Below are 20,488 nucleotides of genomic sequence, written 5' to 3'. Positions count from 1 at the left end.
AGGATCAAGTGCTCTGTAATTAGCTTGTCTGACTTAAGTTCTTCAGTCTGCTGCTGAAGACAGGAACTTGGCATCCTTTAAGCATAACAACATCCTCTAACAAGCCTGTCACACCCCTTTAACTGGAGTTAAGTCTGCATTTTCCCAAGCCGATCTACAGCTGATCTACAGTTGCTGTGTTGGTCGATGACAAAAAGGCAGGTACTGGAAAGAATGAGATTATCTGAACTAAGTCAGATCATTTCTCCATGGGCCACTGCACTGTTGAGCTGAGTTCTAAAGACCCTGGCCTGACAAGACCCATTATGGAATGTTCCATTACTGGATTAGGGGTGGACACTAGAAAAATATAGAACAGGTGCAGTGCAAGCATTAGCAACTTATGACTACGAGTACGAGTGCAACAAAAGGAAAAAAAACAAAGGGGGCAAGTTCTAGCATAGCTGTAAGAACTGTTTATTTTTAAAATCTCTTGATTGCCCGTCCTTGAACTTAGTTGAAGGGCCCTTTTAAATAACTCAACATTAAAATTACAAGAAGATTATGTAATTTTTTACAATACTTCTCTCGAGTGGTGCAGTATTAGCTGACAGTTACATGTAACTGTTATACAATCCAGATCATTCACTGTGGCATGTTCTATCCCATCAGATTGACTCATGCAGCTATGTAGGCTAATAGACAATTTCTAGCCTCAAGGTATCATCAATTATACTGTTTCTCAGAGCTAATAATGCCACATTATCCACCAGTAATGATATGTTATAGAATACTTCCTGTTCTGTACTGTCTCTGGATTTATTTGTGTAATCTACCAAGCAAGTCTGGGCTGTTTTGGCCAGGAACAAAGTATGAAAAATGGGTGCACGTGTCTAGGCCTGGAACAAAAATATTGAAGTTCAGACTTACAAAAGAGTACAGACTTTTGTATTATTATGAGCCCTCTTCTTTGAAATAAGTTATGTTATGGTATTGTGTTATCTTCAAATGTGTTGTAATAGCCTGGGTACCAGCCATTTGAGCTTTAGTATGCCAGGGCTCAAAATGCTTTTTTTCTGTATACCTGCGCTAGTGCAAGTGATATTGAAAATTACCTGCAGACACGCACTTTCATGTTTTCACCCAACACTAAAATAGAACTACACATGTCAGGGGTCGAAATAACCCTCTGTGTGCAACTTGGTGCAAGTAAATTTGGTGTCGTGCAACTAATTTTTTGCCTGCTTGCACCATAGTGCAAGTTTGCTTTATCCACTGTTACTACCTGTAGAATTACCCAATAATATTAATTAATAAAGAACTGGAGTGGAAAGGAACAAAACCAGAATCCATGAAGTTTTTCTTCATTTTTTGTAAGTAACAGAAGGTTACTATCTACGTCGCTGCCAGCGGATGTTTCCCATCACTTCTGTATTTCTGGAGGGTGCAACTATTTTTCTTCCGGTGCAAGTATTTTTCTTTTCATTTGCACCAGTGCAAGTTGGCCCCAAAATCTATTTCGACCCCTGCATGTATAATATAGCATTAATGCACAACGATCTAAAACCTAAGAACAACCGAGCCAACCTAACACCCCTTCACAAAGCACTAACAAGTAGCTGAATCAAAAATTCTTTAATCAAAAACATATGAAAAGTTGCGGGCACTTCCGACATGAATCTGAGCAATTTTTCCTTTTCAACAAATTTTAAAATTGATTCCTCAAGTCCCTTTTGTTTACACAGTTTACAGGTATGACTATGAGTCAGTCCTATGAAATGCGCACATCCTGATTCCTTTGATCCTGTCCAAAGCGGATACAATTTTCAGTAAGCACGACCTTCGGATGACCTTTATCTACTATTTATATGAGTTTATTTTGGTCAAGCCTCCCTTCCACCCACTGCTGTGATGTGACCACCGGTTCAGTCGAGTGTGGTTACAAACGGTTAAGTTTAATTCCCTGGTTCCCAGTGTCTATTCTAAACTCAATCAAGTTTTTTCCCTCTCTCAAGAAATGATACCGAAAATTACCATGGTGAATGTTGTCAGTGTTTTTTTTTAAATAATCGAAAAATGTACTCTATATTTTTCGTTCTTTCTCAGTTTGCAGTGGTGCATAGTGTATTTTCTTACTATATCCATCATTCAAGATTCTTGTTCTTCCATCTCCCAAGAAATGATACTACTACCACCATGGTAATGATGATTATGCTAACAGTTTTTAGAGTAATTAGTTTTTTCTTTTCTTGTCTGAAAAATCAACTCTATCTAGGGATTTCTTACTTTCTGGTGGTGTGTAGTCTACTTTCTTATTATACCCACCCCCACCCATTCAAGATTCATCCCTGACTTCCCAATCGTCCTCCTTTCCCCATCCTTACTGGTCTCTCCCTAAATCTAACTCCCAGTTCTCCATGTTCAATACAAAATCTACATGTACAAGATGACCTTGAAGACTACAGGGTGGCGCATTCACAAGGACGCGGTGGACTTTCCCTTTCACGAGCGGAAATACGCGCAGACCGCAAGTTACCTTCCCGCTAGGATTATCCGCGTCCGTGATGCGAAGGGAAAACCAATCGCTGCGCAACCTTGACACTGTTGTGGTGACGGGCTGTGCCCCTCCCTGTCCTTACAACTCTGTATATGGCACTTCAAGCTTTTAACAGCCATCCGGCCTTGTTAATGGCAATAACATACACAAGTTGAAGAGGCGCTAAGAGAGCCCAGCCTAGCGGGTATTTTGATTATGCCAATGATGTTGTCGGGGCATGCCCTAGGCGGCTTGACGTTTTTCGAGTTCAGCGACAAAACAGGTCACGCTCAAGACGTGAACTAAACATAGCGCGGTGACCGATACGCCTTTACCAAGTTACTCCCGATTTAACACACGCTCAGCCTAAAAATAAACTGCCAATTCAGCATTGCTTTTCTAAGACTCCCCTATTCCTTTGAAACTGCCATGTTTCTTTCAAAAATAAGAAAGCATCAAATAGAATATTACGTGGTAAACGTTAAGATTCTCCTGGGTTTCTCAAATCCAATACAACAAAAGTCATTTTACTCTGTCCTTATAAACACTGTATTTCCAATCTCTTCACATTTCTATACTTCATTAGGCATAGAAAATAAGTTATTTTTCAGTCAATTTTTTATACAACTTACATCCTTAAAAATAGTTTTTGTGTAGCCCAAAGAAACAAATTGTACTTTGGCACTGCATCAAATTTTCCTACAAAGAGCTGTTGACATACTTCAATGTGTTTACAATGCTAGTATGCAAACTACAAAAAATAACTGTTTCCTGCTAGAAATAGTAAACAAACTTTTTGCTTTAACTTCATGGCTCATGATTATGCCCCATCTTAACTGTCTGCCAGCGCTGTGCGTTTGATAAAATTCCTGTGTGCCACTATCCTTGGTACATTATAGGTAGCCTCTGTCACTTGACTAAATGTACCATACAGATTATACAAACCATGTCTGCAAGGTATGTGACTATGTAAAGACATAGGCGACAAAGACGAAACCTTTCGACAAGCGATACGACTGCCTTGCGTCAACACTGAAGTTAGACTATCCTACTGTGTAACTTTTCATGCTGGATTGGACCTAAATATGCTTATATAGTCTGTTGCCTTTTCTGTGATGCGAGACTAAAGCCCAACTCCTGTGCAGTAATGTATGATTGCGTCAGCAAACACACTGTCTGGCTGAAGTGGAACAAATCAGAGCGTGATGACGCACTAACTGAAGACTGGTGCTATCTGATTACTAAATTAGGGCTCAAAATACTTCCTGCTGCATACCTGCACTGGTGTTGGTTAAAGATTCGAAACAGCCAGGCAAATTTTATAATTACCTGCACCATTCCTTTTCAATCCCTTTAGTTTTAGTCCATTATAAAAACATTGGGTATAAAACAGTAGACATACATACTAGGTGTGTTATCCTGCTCCCTAACCATTCCATTTCTTTGATAATATCTGTGACTAGTATTCTCTTCCTAGTCAATTGTTTCTGAGTTTTAAAACAGGATTTCTCATAATCACAAGACATGCACATAGAAGATTCAGGCTATACCAAGAAAAGGAGGAAAATGACACAAGCATACTAGCAATGTGTGGCATTGCCAAAAAATATACATTCACCAGCTTTACATATCAACCTCTGACTCCTGTTCATGGTTTTAAACAGACAGAGACCTGTCTGTGCTCTTATCTCAAACAGCTCTTTGCACTGAAGCACACTTCCGACAATTGTACCTTCCCCCAGTTTAAAATAACACAGAGGTGCCTAGCCTACACACACACACACATACACACACACAGACACAACATATTTACATTGGCCCTGGTGGCGCAGACAGTAAATTAACCATGAGGACATACAAACATGGCAGGATTACTATCTAAGGGGGATGACAGATGGTTAACTCCGGGTTCTCTGTCTATGAATGTAGAACGCAGGTGAATGAAAACAAATGAAATACTTTTTTGTACCTGACTGTAAATTGTATGCTACCGAACGTGACATACTTAGAACAATTCACTTAGACAAATTGTGTAAAGGAAGAACAAAGAGATATTCAGTCATCTTATGTCTACCAGTAATGACCACACAATAGAAAAGCTATGTGAATCCATCTCCAGTTGTTTTAAAAAGAGAGAAGAAATTTTCAAGACTTAGAGTTAGATTACATAGAATGTACTTTCTAGTAGTTCCTTAGACTTTATATTATCCTTTCTTAGTATACTATTACATGTACTGCAGTATCCACATACATGATGTAACATCATACTCATAGGTATGCATTTAGCCCCATGGGCATGAACATGCAATAAAGATTCTGTATTAATGACTGACATATTAGCTGGTACTGATAACAAATACCAACAGTTTCCTATGACTCATGAGAAAAGTATTCTGTATGACCCATGCATGTACTTTTCTGTCAAACACATTCTTCATTGAAGTTCATTCCTCATTAACTGCAAGCAAAACCTGACATAGACTTTCTACACTGGAGAAAAATCTTTAAAAGGTTCTTTCTTTTTTTCTTCAATTTCTTTCACACGGTGCTTTTTCTATAATTACATATATGGAATAAAGGTTTATTAGGCATCAAATAAAAATGATGGCAATAAAGTCTAAGTAGGGGGAAGATGACCTTGCAAATTATCCACCTGACCAAGCTTTCATTCTATAATTTCCTTCTACTTCATTGCATTTCATTTCAGGATGTTTCGACCGACTCCAACCTACTAAAAAAACTAACCTTAACAATTGACTAATAATATAAGAACAACTTGTACCTTGTAAAGTAGAAATAACAAGCAAAATTGCTGTGGCTAGTTCTTGTGAATAATGATAATGATTGACAATATAGTATGTGACTCCTTGGAAAATTCTAGACCAACTAGGGTCATCCACCATATCTAGACATGTAGGGGGGGGGGGTCCAAAAAATTGGAACAAATTCTAAGAATTGATCAGCAACATTGACAGCATGTTCCACATTTTGACCCAGTTGGCACTGGCTGGTTCAAACCGCCCGCAGTGGGACACACACACACACACATACACAAGTCTGCCCTGACTAATGATGTTTAGAGACAAGGGATTATCGGTCAAGTAAGCATGATCATAAGTTAGATACATACATGCTTGAGGTCCTGTGTTTATGTTGAAGGAGCTGTGCCTGAGACAAGTCAAATATTTACAGGCTAACTGCTGTTGTCAAGGGGTGACTGACTGACTGGGTGTCTTTTATGCTAACAGTGAGTGTGATTAAATTTTATGTTCTTACTTGTACTGGGCTCGATATACTTGATATACCTACACTGAAAACAATTGAAAATTACTTGGACAAGACACATTTTACTTGTACTACTAAGAATTTAGGAAGTATGGATCATACTTAAAATAGTCAGAAACCATTGCCATTATTTCTTTTATACTTCATACTATCATAGGTAGTAACTGTCAACACAGCAAATAAAAATCCACATACACCTACATGTGTGTAGAAATAGTTATATACCCAGTACATGGACCAGTGCAGGTTAGGTGCAGGTAGACATCAGAAACACCTGCACAGCTCCAATATTTTCTGCACTAACCTGCATATGCAGGTGGTATTTCGAGCCCCCTGTATATGCAACCACTACGATTAAATTTACGACATAACTATCATCAATATTTCGACTACAGAAACCAAAGGCAAGCTATCAAATGAAATGGAACATATAAAACACGACGTTGTTCACCCGAGAATTCACACACAATGGGAAACAATGGCATCAAAGTACCGACAACATTAAATATGAATGTACTCCAGCTGACACCAATGTTTTGAAGAAAACAAGCAGGGCCACAACCAGTCAGAACTCGTAACCCGAACCAGAGGTAAAACCAGGGCACGAAATCAGAACAAATGACAAGATAATCCATTAACACAGATCATCTGGTCACATGTCATGATCAAAATGGGAGGAACACTGATCACAGAGATAAAATTGTGACCACATATAATTGACAAATGTACCATAACCAATCTCCAAGAAGATCTGGGAAAGACTCAGCCAAGGGCTTTCCCCAGGCAATGAAGCAAGGGTGCTCCCCTTCTCCCCAAACCCCTAGCACCTCTCCTAAAATGTTCAAATTTAGGGTTTCTCTTAGTATTTTCACGACAATTTGCTGAATTTATTTTGCACAGTGGCATCAATTCTCAGTCGGCATTATTGTCTTTGAAAAATAACATTGTCTTTTCAGTTGTCTACTTTCTTTTTCTATTCTTCAGAACAGTGAGGTATCTATGGCAATCACTCAATAAATTATTTGCAAACAGATACAGATTGAGGTATATAAGGAGCCTCAAAAGGCATGTAACACACTGACCCAGTCCCTACTTCTACATTAACTGTAACATTGCAGGCGAAACTTCTCTACAGGAAGAGAAGGTTTCTACAAACTGGGGTCATCCTAAATCTGCCACTATCTATCACTCAGGAGGCAGGCTGCACTACAGAATGACAGGACGAACTCTTCAACCATGTAGAGACAAATGTCTGGATTAAATCACAGCCTCTTGGTAGGGACCAGTGCTCTTTCTCACGGGACCATCCCCGGGTGTCCCGCAATTCATCAACCAACCAGAGAACAGCGGACTTTTCAACTACTACTATGAAAGGCTCGAAATACTGGGTTCTGAGTGCACTCAAAATTGGAGCTGTGCACCCAATTTTTTTTTCTGTGGGTACACCAAATTATATTTTTGTAGGTTTACATATCATATGTAAAGATACCTAATGTATGCTAGTAATATACAGTACATTCTTGACGTCTAAATGTCGAAAAAATAATAGTCTTTGTTGTATGAGATTATTTCATATTATTTGATATATTTCACATGTTAGACTAAAAAAATTTTTAGTCTGGGTGCACCAGTTCACCTATTCCCAAAAGTGACTTTCTAGCCCTGTACTACCATGGAAAGGAAAAACCCATAAGATTTATGGTTGGTATAGAAGTGTCCTGTTTCCTGGGGGTACGGAAAATCCCTCGCATCTTAATCACTCCAACGAACTGGAACATTTCTACAGTTCAACTGTCACGTGCTCAACTTTTGTTGAACCCTAATTTGCTTGGGAGAAGAACTGAACAACTTCTATTCTTTATGTTTCTTATGTATTGTCTAAAATATGTCTTCAGGCATCACCAAATCACACATCAATTCATACTCATAGTGTTTGGATAAATACCTGTTCAACTACAGATTCCGTTAGTCACTGTCGAAAAGTAGTGGATGCTTCTTGAAATGTCTGACAGATTTTAAAATCTATCTAGCTACTTGAGTAACAGTTTTCTTGTGTACCTCATTACTTGGATGTCTAACCTTCGTCGATATATTTTCAATCACCTTGTAAGCAAGGTTTGTCTGGTCTATCTTATAGCTAGCACCTAACTCCTTCCTACCGTATATTTACTGTATTTGTAAAAAAATTTTGGCTTCAGTGGCGTCAAGCCTAATACTTGGAAATTGTTCATGAAAAAGACATTTTGCATTTTCAAATATTGGCCACCATAGACTGTTTTTCTACATGAAACTTACATATAGAAGGTGCTAAACCGAAACTGCTTATTAGTTTTATCAGTAATAAGATTATTAAAGCAATGGCAGTCCAGAAGAAAACAAGACCAAGCTATAAATATGATCCAGCTGTTTGCAGAATTGCCCCAAAACACAAGGTATGTTTCTCATATAGACAGGAATTTCCAAGGAAAATCTATTTATATCATGGAACCGACAATATTACATCGCACAAACAGAAACAATGGATTTTTTCAGCTGAAGCAAGATATGGCCCTTCTTAACGACCAGTGCTCGTTGCAAGCCGGCATGACCTTTCACCTATTTTAAACATATAAAAAGATAGATGCAAATCCTTTTCATGTACAGATATTACAAAGCCTCTAGAGCATCAGCATAAGAGGCGGATTATGTAATAATACGGTTCTATTTGTGAGTTGAGGATATGATGACAATATGGTACAAATATGACTGTTATCGTCTGGATGCTCCGACAAAAGGTGGCGGGTAGCAACAGTGTCAGCGCTGGTCTAATTTGGCAATCCATCACAATGGGTAATGACAGGAAGCCATTTAAAATCATCAGGCTGAAGATTAGATTCATTACTAAACAATAGAGAGCCCTAATCCTTCCGGTATGGGAGAGAGTCGCGACTGCAAAATGAACCGAGGGATAAAAAAAGTCATAATATACAACAGGGCAAGCTCTGACACTATTTATCCAGGCAACAACGAGGGACTATTTTTGTCAAACACTTGCCATAGCTCTTCCCCCGGTGCCATGCTCCGAAATGTCTGGCTAGGAATTTCGGAGGACATTCCTGTACATGAGGCTTGCCAGCAAAATTTCTCTAAATTTCACCCCGCCATATGTAGCACACACACACGCACGCACACATGCAACAGCTGCCACGTTAAAAAAAGGGGAGCGTCGTTACGAAATGGTGACAAGTGCACGAGCGTTAATCTGCAGGCAGATGGAGATATGAACCCCCGAGAGAGCAAATATTAGCGTTACAAACATGACGGCTGTCTGCGGTGATTCCTGACGCAGCAGAGGGGCTCGCTCTGGGGCCATTCCACCTGGTACGCCGCCAACATGGTCCACCCTTTTCCTCCCCTTCTCTTTCCTGGTTAACTCCACACGTACAGTACGTCTCCTTCCTTCCCTCTTCTTCCCTCCCTGTTTTTCCTCAAGCCTGTTCCTTATCCTTCCTCACTTTGCCGGTGGTTCCCAGAGAATTCCATCATGGCCAGGCCTTATCCCGGTACAGTACAGCTGCACCCAAGGTCGCAAGCATTCTCTCTCCTACAGCATTCTATAATTAGAATGCAGGATTCGCCTTGTCGCTGCGGCCGGCGGGGCTGCGTCAGACAGCCCGGGTATATAGCCACCCTCTCGGAATGGTAATTACGTGATACTGTGGGGACCTTACACACTGCAGGGCCAAACCCCCCGATGCAACCTCTGTCCCCATTGGTTGATAACCCACATCTGTCTTCCAGATGTGTCAGTTTGCCCAATCACGGTGTACATGACAGTATTTGTCCTGGGAGACTTGACAGGCAGATTTATTTGATCAAGGCCTATGGGAGAGAAGCACGAAGCACTTGAAACCTGGGACCTTCCATACTCTTGAACTGATTGTGTTTTTGTTTTACAAAAACAACATAAACAACTCTGCCTTTATATGGAAATTTAATAACATCATTTTCTTCACATCATACGGAACAAAGAGAGCATATGGCTATGATGATTAGTCTGCTAAATCTCAAGGGTATACAGAAACGCAAAATAGTTGAAGTAAACAGACTCCTGGGCCAAATGTTTTTGAACATGTATTGTGGACTGATGCCCCAACATAAAGTCAAACTGACCTTTGTACATCAAGTAAATCAAATATTTCTCTGTATTTTTATACATCCATGGCTGAACTATAATGTAATAGTGCTGAATGTCAGACAAAATGATGTTCCAAGAATTCATAATAAAACCTGTGTTTTTATTCCTTTATCATAGCTGCAAAATTTTAGTCCTGTATGTAAACCTACGCTTCTTTCTTACCTGATGGAGTATGTAATATATGTCAGACACCAAAACACCTTTTCATGAAGAAGTAATGCAAGCTGTTTATATAAGATGACACCCAGACAAAGCCAGTGAGGTGCGGCGGGGGCATTCCAGTGAAAGAATTAAGGGCTCAGCCAAACAGAAAGTCTCTTTCTAGGAACACAGAGGGATTTACAAAAACACACCCACCACTCTGTTTATAGAACATTCTATGAGAGCCTTTCTCGGATTGGCCGTTTTTATTTTACACTGTCACAGTATTTCTGAGAAACAGGTGGTTGAACTTAGCAGTTGCCATGTAAATTTATGAATTATAATATGTCATGACATAAACAAATACATGTTGCTGTAAATAGACTAGTTATAATTTATTTCTTGGCCATATTTCGATTGAATCCAGTTTTGGATGCTACGATACCAATAAATTATGTCTGTGTTATTTATTATACATACAGTAAACAGTATGGTATTTTTGAGTCGTCTATCTAAATTTCAATTCAGGGCGCTAAATATTCTATTTCTGTTTTCTGAAAATTGTCTTGAACCTTGCAGTTACTGTTTCTCTCTTTTTTTACCACATTCTAAATCTAAGTCAGTGACCTGAATTAAGTTTGCAATAGATGATGTTAAGTGTACCCCAAGGGATTGTTTGAAAATTCAGAAGTTGAAATACCTGTTGGGCAGGTATACAATGTAGGTAAGTAGGGGGAAGACTACAATAAAAAATCTGTCATGGCTCTAAATGGAACGCATAAATATAGTCTTTTAGAGTTAAACGTGATTCAGTGTACATTTAATGACATATTACACACACACGCAAAAATATAGTATGAGTCACCAGGGCTCAAAAATACTTGTCTCAACACACTGGTGCAGGTAACATTGAAAATTACCTGCACTGGACAATTTTTCCTGCACTACTCAGAATTTGCTTGGTAAGCATGGATCACACAGAAACAATTGCCATTGTTTCTTTTCTACTCGTCAATATAAAATGTAAGTGGTACCACCAGTCAATACACAACAAAAGTCCACATACGGCTATAATTCATAAATGGTCCTCTTTATAAGAATTTTTCTGGAGCCAAATAATCTGCCAAGAATAGCCTAGCACTTGTCAATCCTAACCGGTTTACACAACTTTCTTTTCTGGTTTCCCCTTACAGGACAATACTGTCGGGACATGCCTGACACAATTTTTTCCCTCCTGTCCCAGGAAATTGATGACTTTTTTCTGACCCACTCATCAGAAGTAACCTGTTTGGACAGGTATAATCACCCATGGAAATTGCCTCAGCCAAATTAGCAGGATACACCCTGTCATTACAGTCTAAGATGCAAAAGAAGTGAGTTATAACCTGAGGAAAATACAAATTAAATGCAATTCTCAACAAGCTGCTAGGGGATGCAAACTCATGTCACTTTTTCCAAGGCACAATAGCTAGCTAATGTTCAAATTTCATGGCTCTAGCATGTCCAGATCACGAGATATCAAAACACAGGAAGTTCTGTAGCAGTGCCATAAGGCATAACAAGCCGCCAGGAGGCCAAAAATGTAATCATTTTGAAGTCTGCCCAAGACCTTCCCAAATACCAAATATCAAGATAATCCATCTATGCCTTCTCAAGTTATCTGATAATCATGTTAATACAGAGACAGAGACACACACAAACGCTAGCGAAAACATAACCTTCTTAGCGAAAGTAATTATGGATATTCAAATCATATAATGACATAACACCAAAATAAGTGAGCCTGGCTTTTGAAAATACAGGCTAGTGAAAACTTACCATATTTGCTGAAGACAGTAGACGGCATTTCATAGCCACAAAAGTCAAGCGTCACTTATTTGAACAGAATGACTTTCCAATTCATATGAACAGCTTTAGTTGTCTGCAATTCTATACAATGATAAGTTGTCTGAAACCAACAACCAGTTGTCTTGCAAATTTATATTTTGGTGCTTCTTGTATATTATAAGGCATTTGATTATATAAGTTCTTCATCTTGTTATCTGTATTATAGTTTAAACATAGATTATTAACTGTAAATTATAACAGCTTATTTATCAAAGTCGACAACCACTAGTTTTAATATCCACTTCTATGGAGGCAAAAAGAAAACACCATTTCTAAATTACCTGCAAATATTGTTCTTTTATTGTACTACATTTCCAACAGGTCTCCTTGCCAGTTGTTTATCGACATTTACCGGCCGAATCAAAGCAGGTGACCAAACATTTCAGGCTTGGATAGGCCAGGTATTAGTGTTACAGAACGTGACTATTGAAAGGGGGATGTTCACAACAATCAGCTATAAAGCCAGACGTTGGGCAAACGTGTGTTGTAGTAGGGTCCAAATATTTGCCATGGCCAAAACCTTGCCTATATTGTTGAGCCTGTTTCCTACTTGCCAGGGCTCGAAAAGTGCACCCAAAATTGGATTTGTGTGTATACCCAATTTTTTCTGTTGGTGCACTGGCGCACCCAAATATTTTCGTTTACTTATGTTATTGAATAGATACCAATATACACTGTAACAACATAGAATACCAGAAAAACAATAAAAGCTTTGTTGTAATATACTTGTTCAAGATTTCAAAGTTAGAATTTGGGCTCATCAAAATTTTTGAAAGCTCCAAAACTTGGATTGATATTAATTTCCTTTTCTTTATTTCATATGGTACACACAAAAATTTCTCTGTGCAATTTTCTAGGTTGGGTGCACCAGTGCACCTATTACTTACCAAAAGAAATGAATTTCCAGCCCTAACTTGTTGATAAATAATTTTCAAACATGGCCAGAAAAGAAAACAGCATAGAAAGAAGTTAGTTTAAGCCAACACACCACTGTTTTCAAATCTTTAATATATTATACTACCTAAAATAGATTGGGGACTGCCATAGAGCCTTCACAACTTTCTTGGTGGTTATGTGAGTTATGCATGTTTGAGAATGAGTAGAGATCCTGGATAAGTGCTTGGATATGTGTGTCTGGATTAGTATCGCTACGGGTGAGGTCTTCTTAGGCAGAACATTTCCAGTGTGTTTACATGTGCCTATCTGATGTCCTTCGTATTGCCCCTTGGGTCCAGAGTCTGTTTTTAGCTGATGGTAGTTAGGCATAGGGAAAAAATGTATTGTTTCCGTTTTCCAGAATGACGCTACAAAGAAAACAAAAATACAGCCAATGCTAGCCTTTTTCTTAAATTTTTTATCTGACATCTGAATTTCTAAAACCTTAAAACATTATTTCAAGGGTTTTCAGAAGCAACTTTGCATTGAGTAACTCGTGTGAAATACTAGTCCCTTCCCCGCAAGCAAAAAATGGATGGAAGGGTTCTGGAGACAGCCCTGGTCTTCATGCATTTCAGTTTTACTGTACGTTGTTAAACTGTATTTCTCTAATTACTTCAGCCTAAATCTAAGCAGAAGAAGAAGAAAAAAAAATCCTGACCAACCAATTTTTTTTCAGGACTGAAACCAGAAACACAACATTATTTTTCCTAGGCCTTACAAACATCTGTAGACAACAATGATATGCACAGCACAAGACTGGATTACTTGTGATAATCCGGGTATTGCTGCCCTCTTGGGCTACAGGGATCACGTCCCCATAATGGTCAAAGGTAGACCGGAAACCCAGACAGCTCAGGTTGCAGGTACTCAATGACAGGCGGACCCCCACCTCTGTAAAGGTGTCGTCATGTTTTGATTGACGTCATAAAAGAGGGTAACTTGGCACGTGGTGCTGTTTTACATGCTCAGAAACCAAAACTTTATTTACAAACCAATTTCAGTGTTAGAAATACCCATCTGCAGTCCATTGCAGAAGAAAAATTAAGAAACCTGCAATTTTGCAGACTGAAAAAAAATCAGGCTAGGGGTTCAATGGTGTTTAAAAGCTTTTATGTTTACTACTGACTCTATAATAGTAATTTTGTATGCAATTTTCTAACCAACATGTAACTTTGTATGTGCCATGATTTTAGATCTGGACTTTTAAGTGCGTATTTGCAGAAAGTATTTACGAATTGGAAGACAATACATGTATTTTGATATTCTGCAATATTGCATCTTACACTGAAAAAAGGTATTTTTTCCACTGAATTGGTTCTCATATTACTGAATTTTTTTCCAATTTGCAGAAAAAAAATTAAATTCAGGCTCTGAATCAACTCCAAAATGCTCTTATTTTGGCTCCAACAGCTGTAGAAAGTCCCTGTCTTCCTAGTTGTTGAAGTTTTTCCACCTATCAATGAAGTGGTTTGAGTTAAAAATTCAGTTTGAATTACAAAACCAGCCTGGTAAGTTGACTTTAAAAAATAGCATTTGGGGCTATGAATCAGTATCATGGGATGCCAAGGCTTGTTTTTTTTCTGCCCTGTCGCTTCATATTTTTTCGAAGAAAATCTGAGAACCAACAAATTTATTTGGTGTGGCCTTCTGATAATCATACTGAGAACTGATGACACAGCAAAATACTAATATGTGTTAGGTTCCTTTCCCAAGGGACCTACATGTAGTGTGGGAAGATTTCTGCATACCATATTTCCATATCTGTAATCATCTCGGAATAGTCAGTCATTCTTTTCGAAAATTTGTGGCAAGATTTTGGACATCCATAAATGAAAAACGTACCATAAACCGCAACGTTCACAGGGACGCGTTCTGTTACAGGTAGTCGGTTGACTGGTTTTGTAAACGTAAAAATTTCGCCACTGCGTGCGTACATATTTACGCAACAAATAATGACTAATAAATCATGCGTCACAAGTGGTGTATATAATATAATTTTCTTGTATGTACAATTTCCGTTCTTGAAATGAACCATGCTTTGAACATGACAACTGTGTGAGAGACAAAATAGATACCAGATATAAAATTTATGCAGGTTATCTTGATAAAATATCCCCCTGACCGAGGCAATACACAACTATTGATAAATGTACCTGTAACACTGATTAAATTCACCCTGCCATCACACAGATCTATATGGCTGGTGACATGGCCCTACCCAATACTTCACATCCCTCACATACAAGCCTCCCAAATATGGGCAATATGTCTGTGAATTTTAATATAGCCACACCCTGCAATAGTCATACATAATCATGGAAAACTCCCACGACTCCCGAGGAAGATTGCGGTGACCGAAGGAAGGTTATCTGTTGACCTCTGGTATTGTGTTTGGGCAAAAATTACCCTGACATATTGCCTACTGGTGATGGAAACGGGCGATAAATTAGTGCCAACAGGCACGTCTGCACCTGAATCTGTTTCAACATGGCAAACTCAGTCGAGCATTCAGACATGAAATCCAGTCTAAAGACCTTATAACGAGATACAGGTTTCCCTTCAGAAAAACTGTTTGCAATACGGAGGGAAGGTATATATAAGATCTGTCTGGCGGAGGCAGACAGCTTGGCGGCAAGGGTCCCTTTTTGTTCCCATAATTTCTGGCGGCCCACAGCAAAGTGGCCCTGCCTTATATTCAGGCCAGACAGTGGCTCTTCCGTGCTGCGGACTCCCTCCCCGTGTATCTCAGCAGGTCTGGTGAAGATGAGTCCCTCCCTAGGCCATGTACTGGGATGACCTCCCTTGCGTTAGATAATTCATCTGCTATATTCAATTCCTGCACTAGTGCCTGGACTGCAATTCATTTTCCAACCATCTAGACTATAACCCTGGCACCAAATGTAGGAAAATAACCGGTAGTTTTCAAAATGACCTGAAAATTACGCAAAACTTGGCTGGATCACGTGACATGGCGATGTATGATAGCAACCCCCTGCTGTTTTCTGACATACGCTGGCTGCCAAATTAGGCTCACAAGAGTTGTCAGGGACAATTTAAAGCTTCCATGACGGGATAAGTCGAATGCCTACCTAGACAAGTACATGGCACGTGCACAAACCTGTTTATGCAGGTGGTATTTTGAACCTGACAGTTGAACACCTGAAATGTTGAGAGGACACTTATAATGTTTCTACCACTTCCAATGTACTTGCAATATTAGCCCTCTGGCACAAATTTTAGAGAATTAGAGTCTAATTACAATATAATCTTGCCAAGGCATTGGTGATTCCCCTTCAGTTTAAGATCCGGAAGGTTAAATTTGATCAATCTATTCACTAATAGAAATAGGAAGAGGATGTCTGTGCAATGGTATGAAACAACACAAGCAAAACAGCTTTATTACAAAGGTGTTTTGCTTGCTTCGCTTATGCTACTTCTGCATCAATTTAATACGACTGTCTGTTAAATCTATCTAACAATGACAATTCAGGATTCTTATGATCCTCAATTTTCAATAAGCTTCTGATTATTGCTGTAATGCCTGTTGATTTTGTAAAGCCTACGTACATTTACTATTCAGGCAAATAATCCATCTCAAAATCCTCTAGCAGCACATATTAAATCCTGGCAAGAAGAAGAAGTGCCTCCCCAATTGGTTCAATGGTGTCAGGGTTGGACAAGTCCCATTGCCCACTTGCCCAGGGCAAGTAAAAGTACTGTTCGGGCAACTAAATATCCCCCTGTACTTGCCCGACTGGGCAAGTAAATTTTTTGGATGCAAAGTATAGACCCTGCAGTATTTTGACCAAGTTGCAAACAATTTTGATAAATTAAGCATCCAACATTATAAACTCTATTATAATAAAATGATTTCCTTTCTGCTAGTAAAATGCATAGAAATGCGTCATATTTTGGGCAAGTGAAAAGTTGGTTCGGGCAAGTGGAAATGACCATGTTCTTGCCCGATAGGACAAGTGGATTTTTGAAAACTTGTCCAACCCTGGGTGTGTGAAGACCTTCTGATAACCCTTCCAAATATACCTCCACCTTGTACACCCTGGGGACCCTGAGGGAAAACAGGAGGGGGTTTCCCCCAGCAGTTAACCCTTGTAGCACCGAGGATCAGGTCGCTGTGACCCAGAACAGTGTGTACACTCCTGTGTTTTACTGTCTCCTGTCTTCTTATGTAAAATACTGTCTCCTGTCTTCTTATGTAAAATAGATACGTTAGGAAGAGAACAACAGTTTTACAACTAACATCAGGAAATGATTATTCATCCTGATTATAATAAACAGAATAGAAATCGTACAAAGCGAAGATGGGATAATCATCCACACCATTCTATTCTAGATTTTGAATTGATGACAAAGCTTATGAAAAGATGTTGAATTTGAAAGCTACGGATGTTGCTCAGAAAACAAGCAAACAGCCAACATGTATATCATCAAACCTTGTCAATGTAACAGCCACAATATCTGCAACTTACACTTTACGTGAATGCATGCATGTGTGCATATGTATGTGTGCGCACTCGTGGGTGGGTAGCATGTGTGCGCGCCTGCGTGTGTCCCAGACTGTTAAACTACAAGTACATACTGTACTGTATACCTGGGCAATGGAAGCCTATCCGACATGTTATATGGGCGACACTATATAACATGTATGTTTGTGTCCTGCCACCACGCTGTGTACACGTGCAGGCCCGCTCTAAGTAAACCCTATCCCTGCCCAACCTTTTCAATCCTGTGTGGTGAGGGCAGAGCTGATAGCAGTGGCTTTGTGAACCCGGGGTCAGGTAGGAGTGACTGTGAGTGGATAAGAGAGTTAAGCGAGTCAATTGAGCGGGCACGCTATGACCACGGGAAGCCTCGGGGTTAACAAACTACACCAATCAAATCTCAACAATGCACGTCAAATCCTACAGAACTAACGCTGAAGAAAGCAGCAGTATCTGATCCGTGTCATCTTTAATGCAATCAAAATTCAAACGTAGCTATTTCTAAGTGACGAAAGGTTACCTGTGGTGAACATACACGAGTTACCTAAAGTTCCAAATGTTTGCCTGAAAAATAAACTGCCAATATCTTATTGTTGTAAATTTTCCATCCGTATTTCTTGACAAATGATGTTTACAGCATGTATAACAGCCTACTACGACTAAAGAGTTGCCGAGATCTTTTTCTTTTTGCTGCTAATGTTTGTGCTTCTCAATACACTTGTTTGAAGTTCAGGGCTACGTTATTCACAAATGAACAATGCCATGGCCATTACATGTATTTACAGTCTTAACGCTGCCTACATGCAAAAATCACGCTTGCTTTGACATGTGTCAATCTTACGAGATTCACGTGTAGACATGGACAAACTAAAACAAACCGCGGTGATCTATGCGGCCCGTGTAATAATGACTGGATGTTAGGGACGTCACTAAGTGGTTTGCAGTAGACCCCCCTCCAGCTAAACCCATCGACCGAGCGTTCAGACGCGCGCCCCGCGCCCAGACAGATTTACGGCAGCGACAACACAATAATCCACCAATAACCTGCCTGAAGTGTGCAGCCTGTAACCAGGTCAAGTACATTAACTTGGCTATAAATAGTCGGGAGGGGGGCTCAGACATAATTGTGTATTTATGTACTTCTCCGCGACTATCCCGCCTATGGTTTAACCATAAATGATGGGGAGCGTGCTTTACGTATTTGGAGGAGCGATGCGTTTGTGTACATTCTTCTTAATCAGACCACTTCTTAACACATGGCGGGGTTTCTAGCCGGCCACTTGTGCCGGCAGCAGGTGTGGCAGCCTTGCAGCTGCATACTCCACTGCACATGAAAGGTACCGCAGCCCCTATATGTACCTGCGGGGAAAATTACCTATCTGTCTGAGGACAGGGTCCTTCTGCCCCAAGGTTCTATATGTAAACATCGTATTTCTGCAAGATTGCAAATTCTTAGGCTTGTTTTTTAGGCATGTAAGTTTTATTATGTACATGTTTTATTCCTTATTCGTGTAGGGGAAAAGACATTAGTAAAATTTATTGTTAAAAATATGCATAGCATTTTTGTTGTCAAAATGGTCGTCAGTATTTGCAGACAAAATTTAACGTAATAAAGTGAGTGAGTGTGTTGCAATCTTTCATTCTTTCTTCAGCTGTTTTTCTAGAGCTTGCATTTTGTTGTCTGCATAAGGAGGTATTTTGTTTCAGTCACCTTGGAATTGTTTTCTTTTTTACCTTGAGACTTTCACCAACTTCTAAAATCAGCTGCCTCAAAGACTCAGACAAATAAACCACAATTTGAAAACGAAAACACTGTGCAAAGCTGTCTGACTGATGAAATCTCTTCTAAGTTTACCTGTAATATACAGTATAAAAACATGTTTTTCTCTTGGCCTGTTGTAATGAACAGAAATATCTCACAACCTCAACTGATCTCATCTCTGCTGCTTAATATGGTGACAGCAATATCGTTCCGAACAAAGAGTTTTTCTGCATGAAAAAAGTCATTGAAGCTAAGAATGGATATGTCATATTGATAAACTGGTTTGGACTGGAAAGTCCAGTTTGAAATTAAAAAGCACAATGTCAGTAAACCTGTTTTGACTGGATTAACTACAAAATGCTGATTGCATGTCACAGGCCAATCTGAAAATCTGAAGGAATAACCTTCACACACATGTGTACTTGGACCAAGATGCATATATTTACGTGCAGGGCTTGAAATACCACCTGCAAATACAAGTAAAATTGAAACTGTGCACATATTTTTCATGTCTACCTGCACCTAACCGTTACCATCGCTGTATTGGGCACATAAATATCCGTGAATTGTTGTAAAGAAATTTAAATGTTTTTTTTTTCACGGTTTCTTGCATGATGCAAAAAAACATAAATTCTACCTTTAGTACAGAACAGTGCAGTGGAAGAAAACTTTGTCTGGTGCAGGTTATTTGCAATATGTTACCTGCACCAAAGAAAAAAGGGATTTCAAGCCCTGACGTGACAATCTTCATTTTGTAGAAGAATGATGTCGTCCCTCTCCAAAGGATGATGCAACCCCCAGGACAGGGCTGTGAGGTTACATGGGGTCATTAGTTTATGGGGTCTGGTAATCACTATGAACAGCCCTGGTACATGTACATGTGTGGGTAACTCCAGTTCATTGACCCAGCATATAATGTAGCCCCCATTCCCCTCATGTCATATCTATAGAACAACCAGGAACAGGCTTTTGCTACATACAATACATTATAGATTATTAGATACCAACTTGTCTCCATATGATAATGTACATGAATATCATATTCATAAGCAACTTGGCCTCATCCAGTGGGATTTTATTTAAAAAAAAAAATTATGAGGATGCAAAAACTAGGCCTAGGAAAAAAATGTTGTGCTTCCTGTTTCAGTCCTGAAAAAATTAGGGTCAGTAGGTAGGGATTATCTTTTTTTTCTTTCTTCTTTTTTAGACGTCAGTGATATCTGTATAGGGGCGATTTATACAATATAGTAACAAAGTAAAACTTTCATGAGGACACTTTTATT

General features: G+C 39.3%; 1 protein-coding gene across 8 annotated transcripts in view; it reads right to left on the bottom strand.

Annotated features, from left to right (window-relative positions):
* The window catches only part of LOC109469985 (dual specificity tyrosine-phosphorylation-regulated kinase 1A-like), a 47,010-nt gene that overhangs the window by 19,908 nt on the left and 6,614 nt on the right, over nt 1-20,488 (bottom strand). For 2 of the 8 annotated variants that reach the window (XM_019768746.1, XM_019768748.1), the window contains exon 1: nt 9,097-9,498. The exons of 4 other annotated variants lie outside the window; for them this stretch is intronic. In XM_019768746.1, the coding sequence (XP_019624305.1) occupies nt 9,097-9,175 (79 nt within the window). In that variant the 5' untranslated portion in view covers nt 9,176-9,498. Of the gene's footprint in view, nt 1-9,096; nt 9,500-11,936; nt 12,006-20,488 lie in introns of those variants that run through there. 2 more of the 8 variants (XM_019768750.1, XM_019768747.1) reach the window with 2 other exon arrangements.

Source organism: Branchiostoma belcheri, unplaced genomic scaffold (assembly GCF_001625305.1).
Source record: "Branchiostoma belcheri isolate BF01 breed outbred unplaced genomic scaffold, Haploidv18h27 scaffold214, whole genome shotgun sequence".
NCBI lineage: Eukaryota > Metazoa > Chordata > Leptocardii > Amphioxiformes > Branchiostomatidae > Branchiostoma > Branchiostoma belcheri.
Note: the sequence above shows the minus strand (reverse complement) of the source record. Positions and strands in the feature narration are given on the sequence as shown.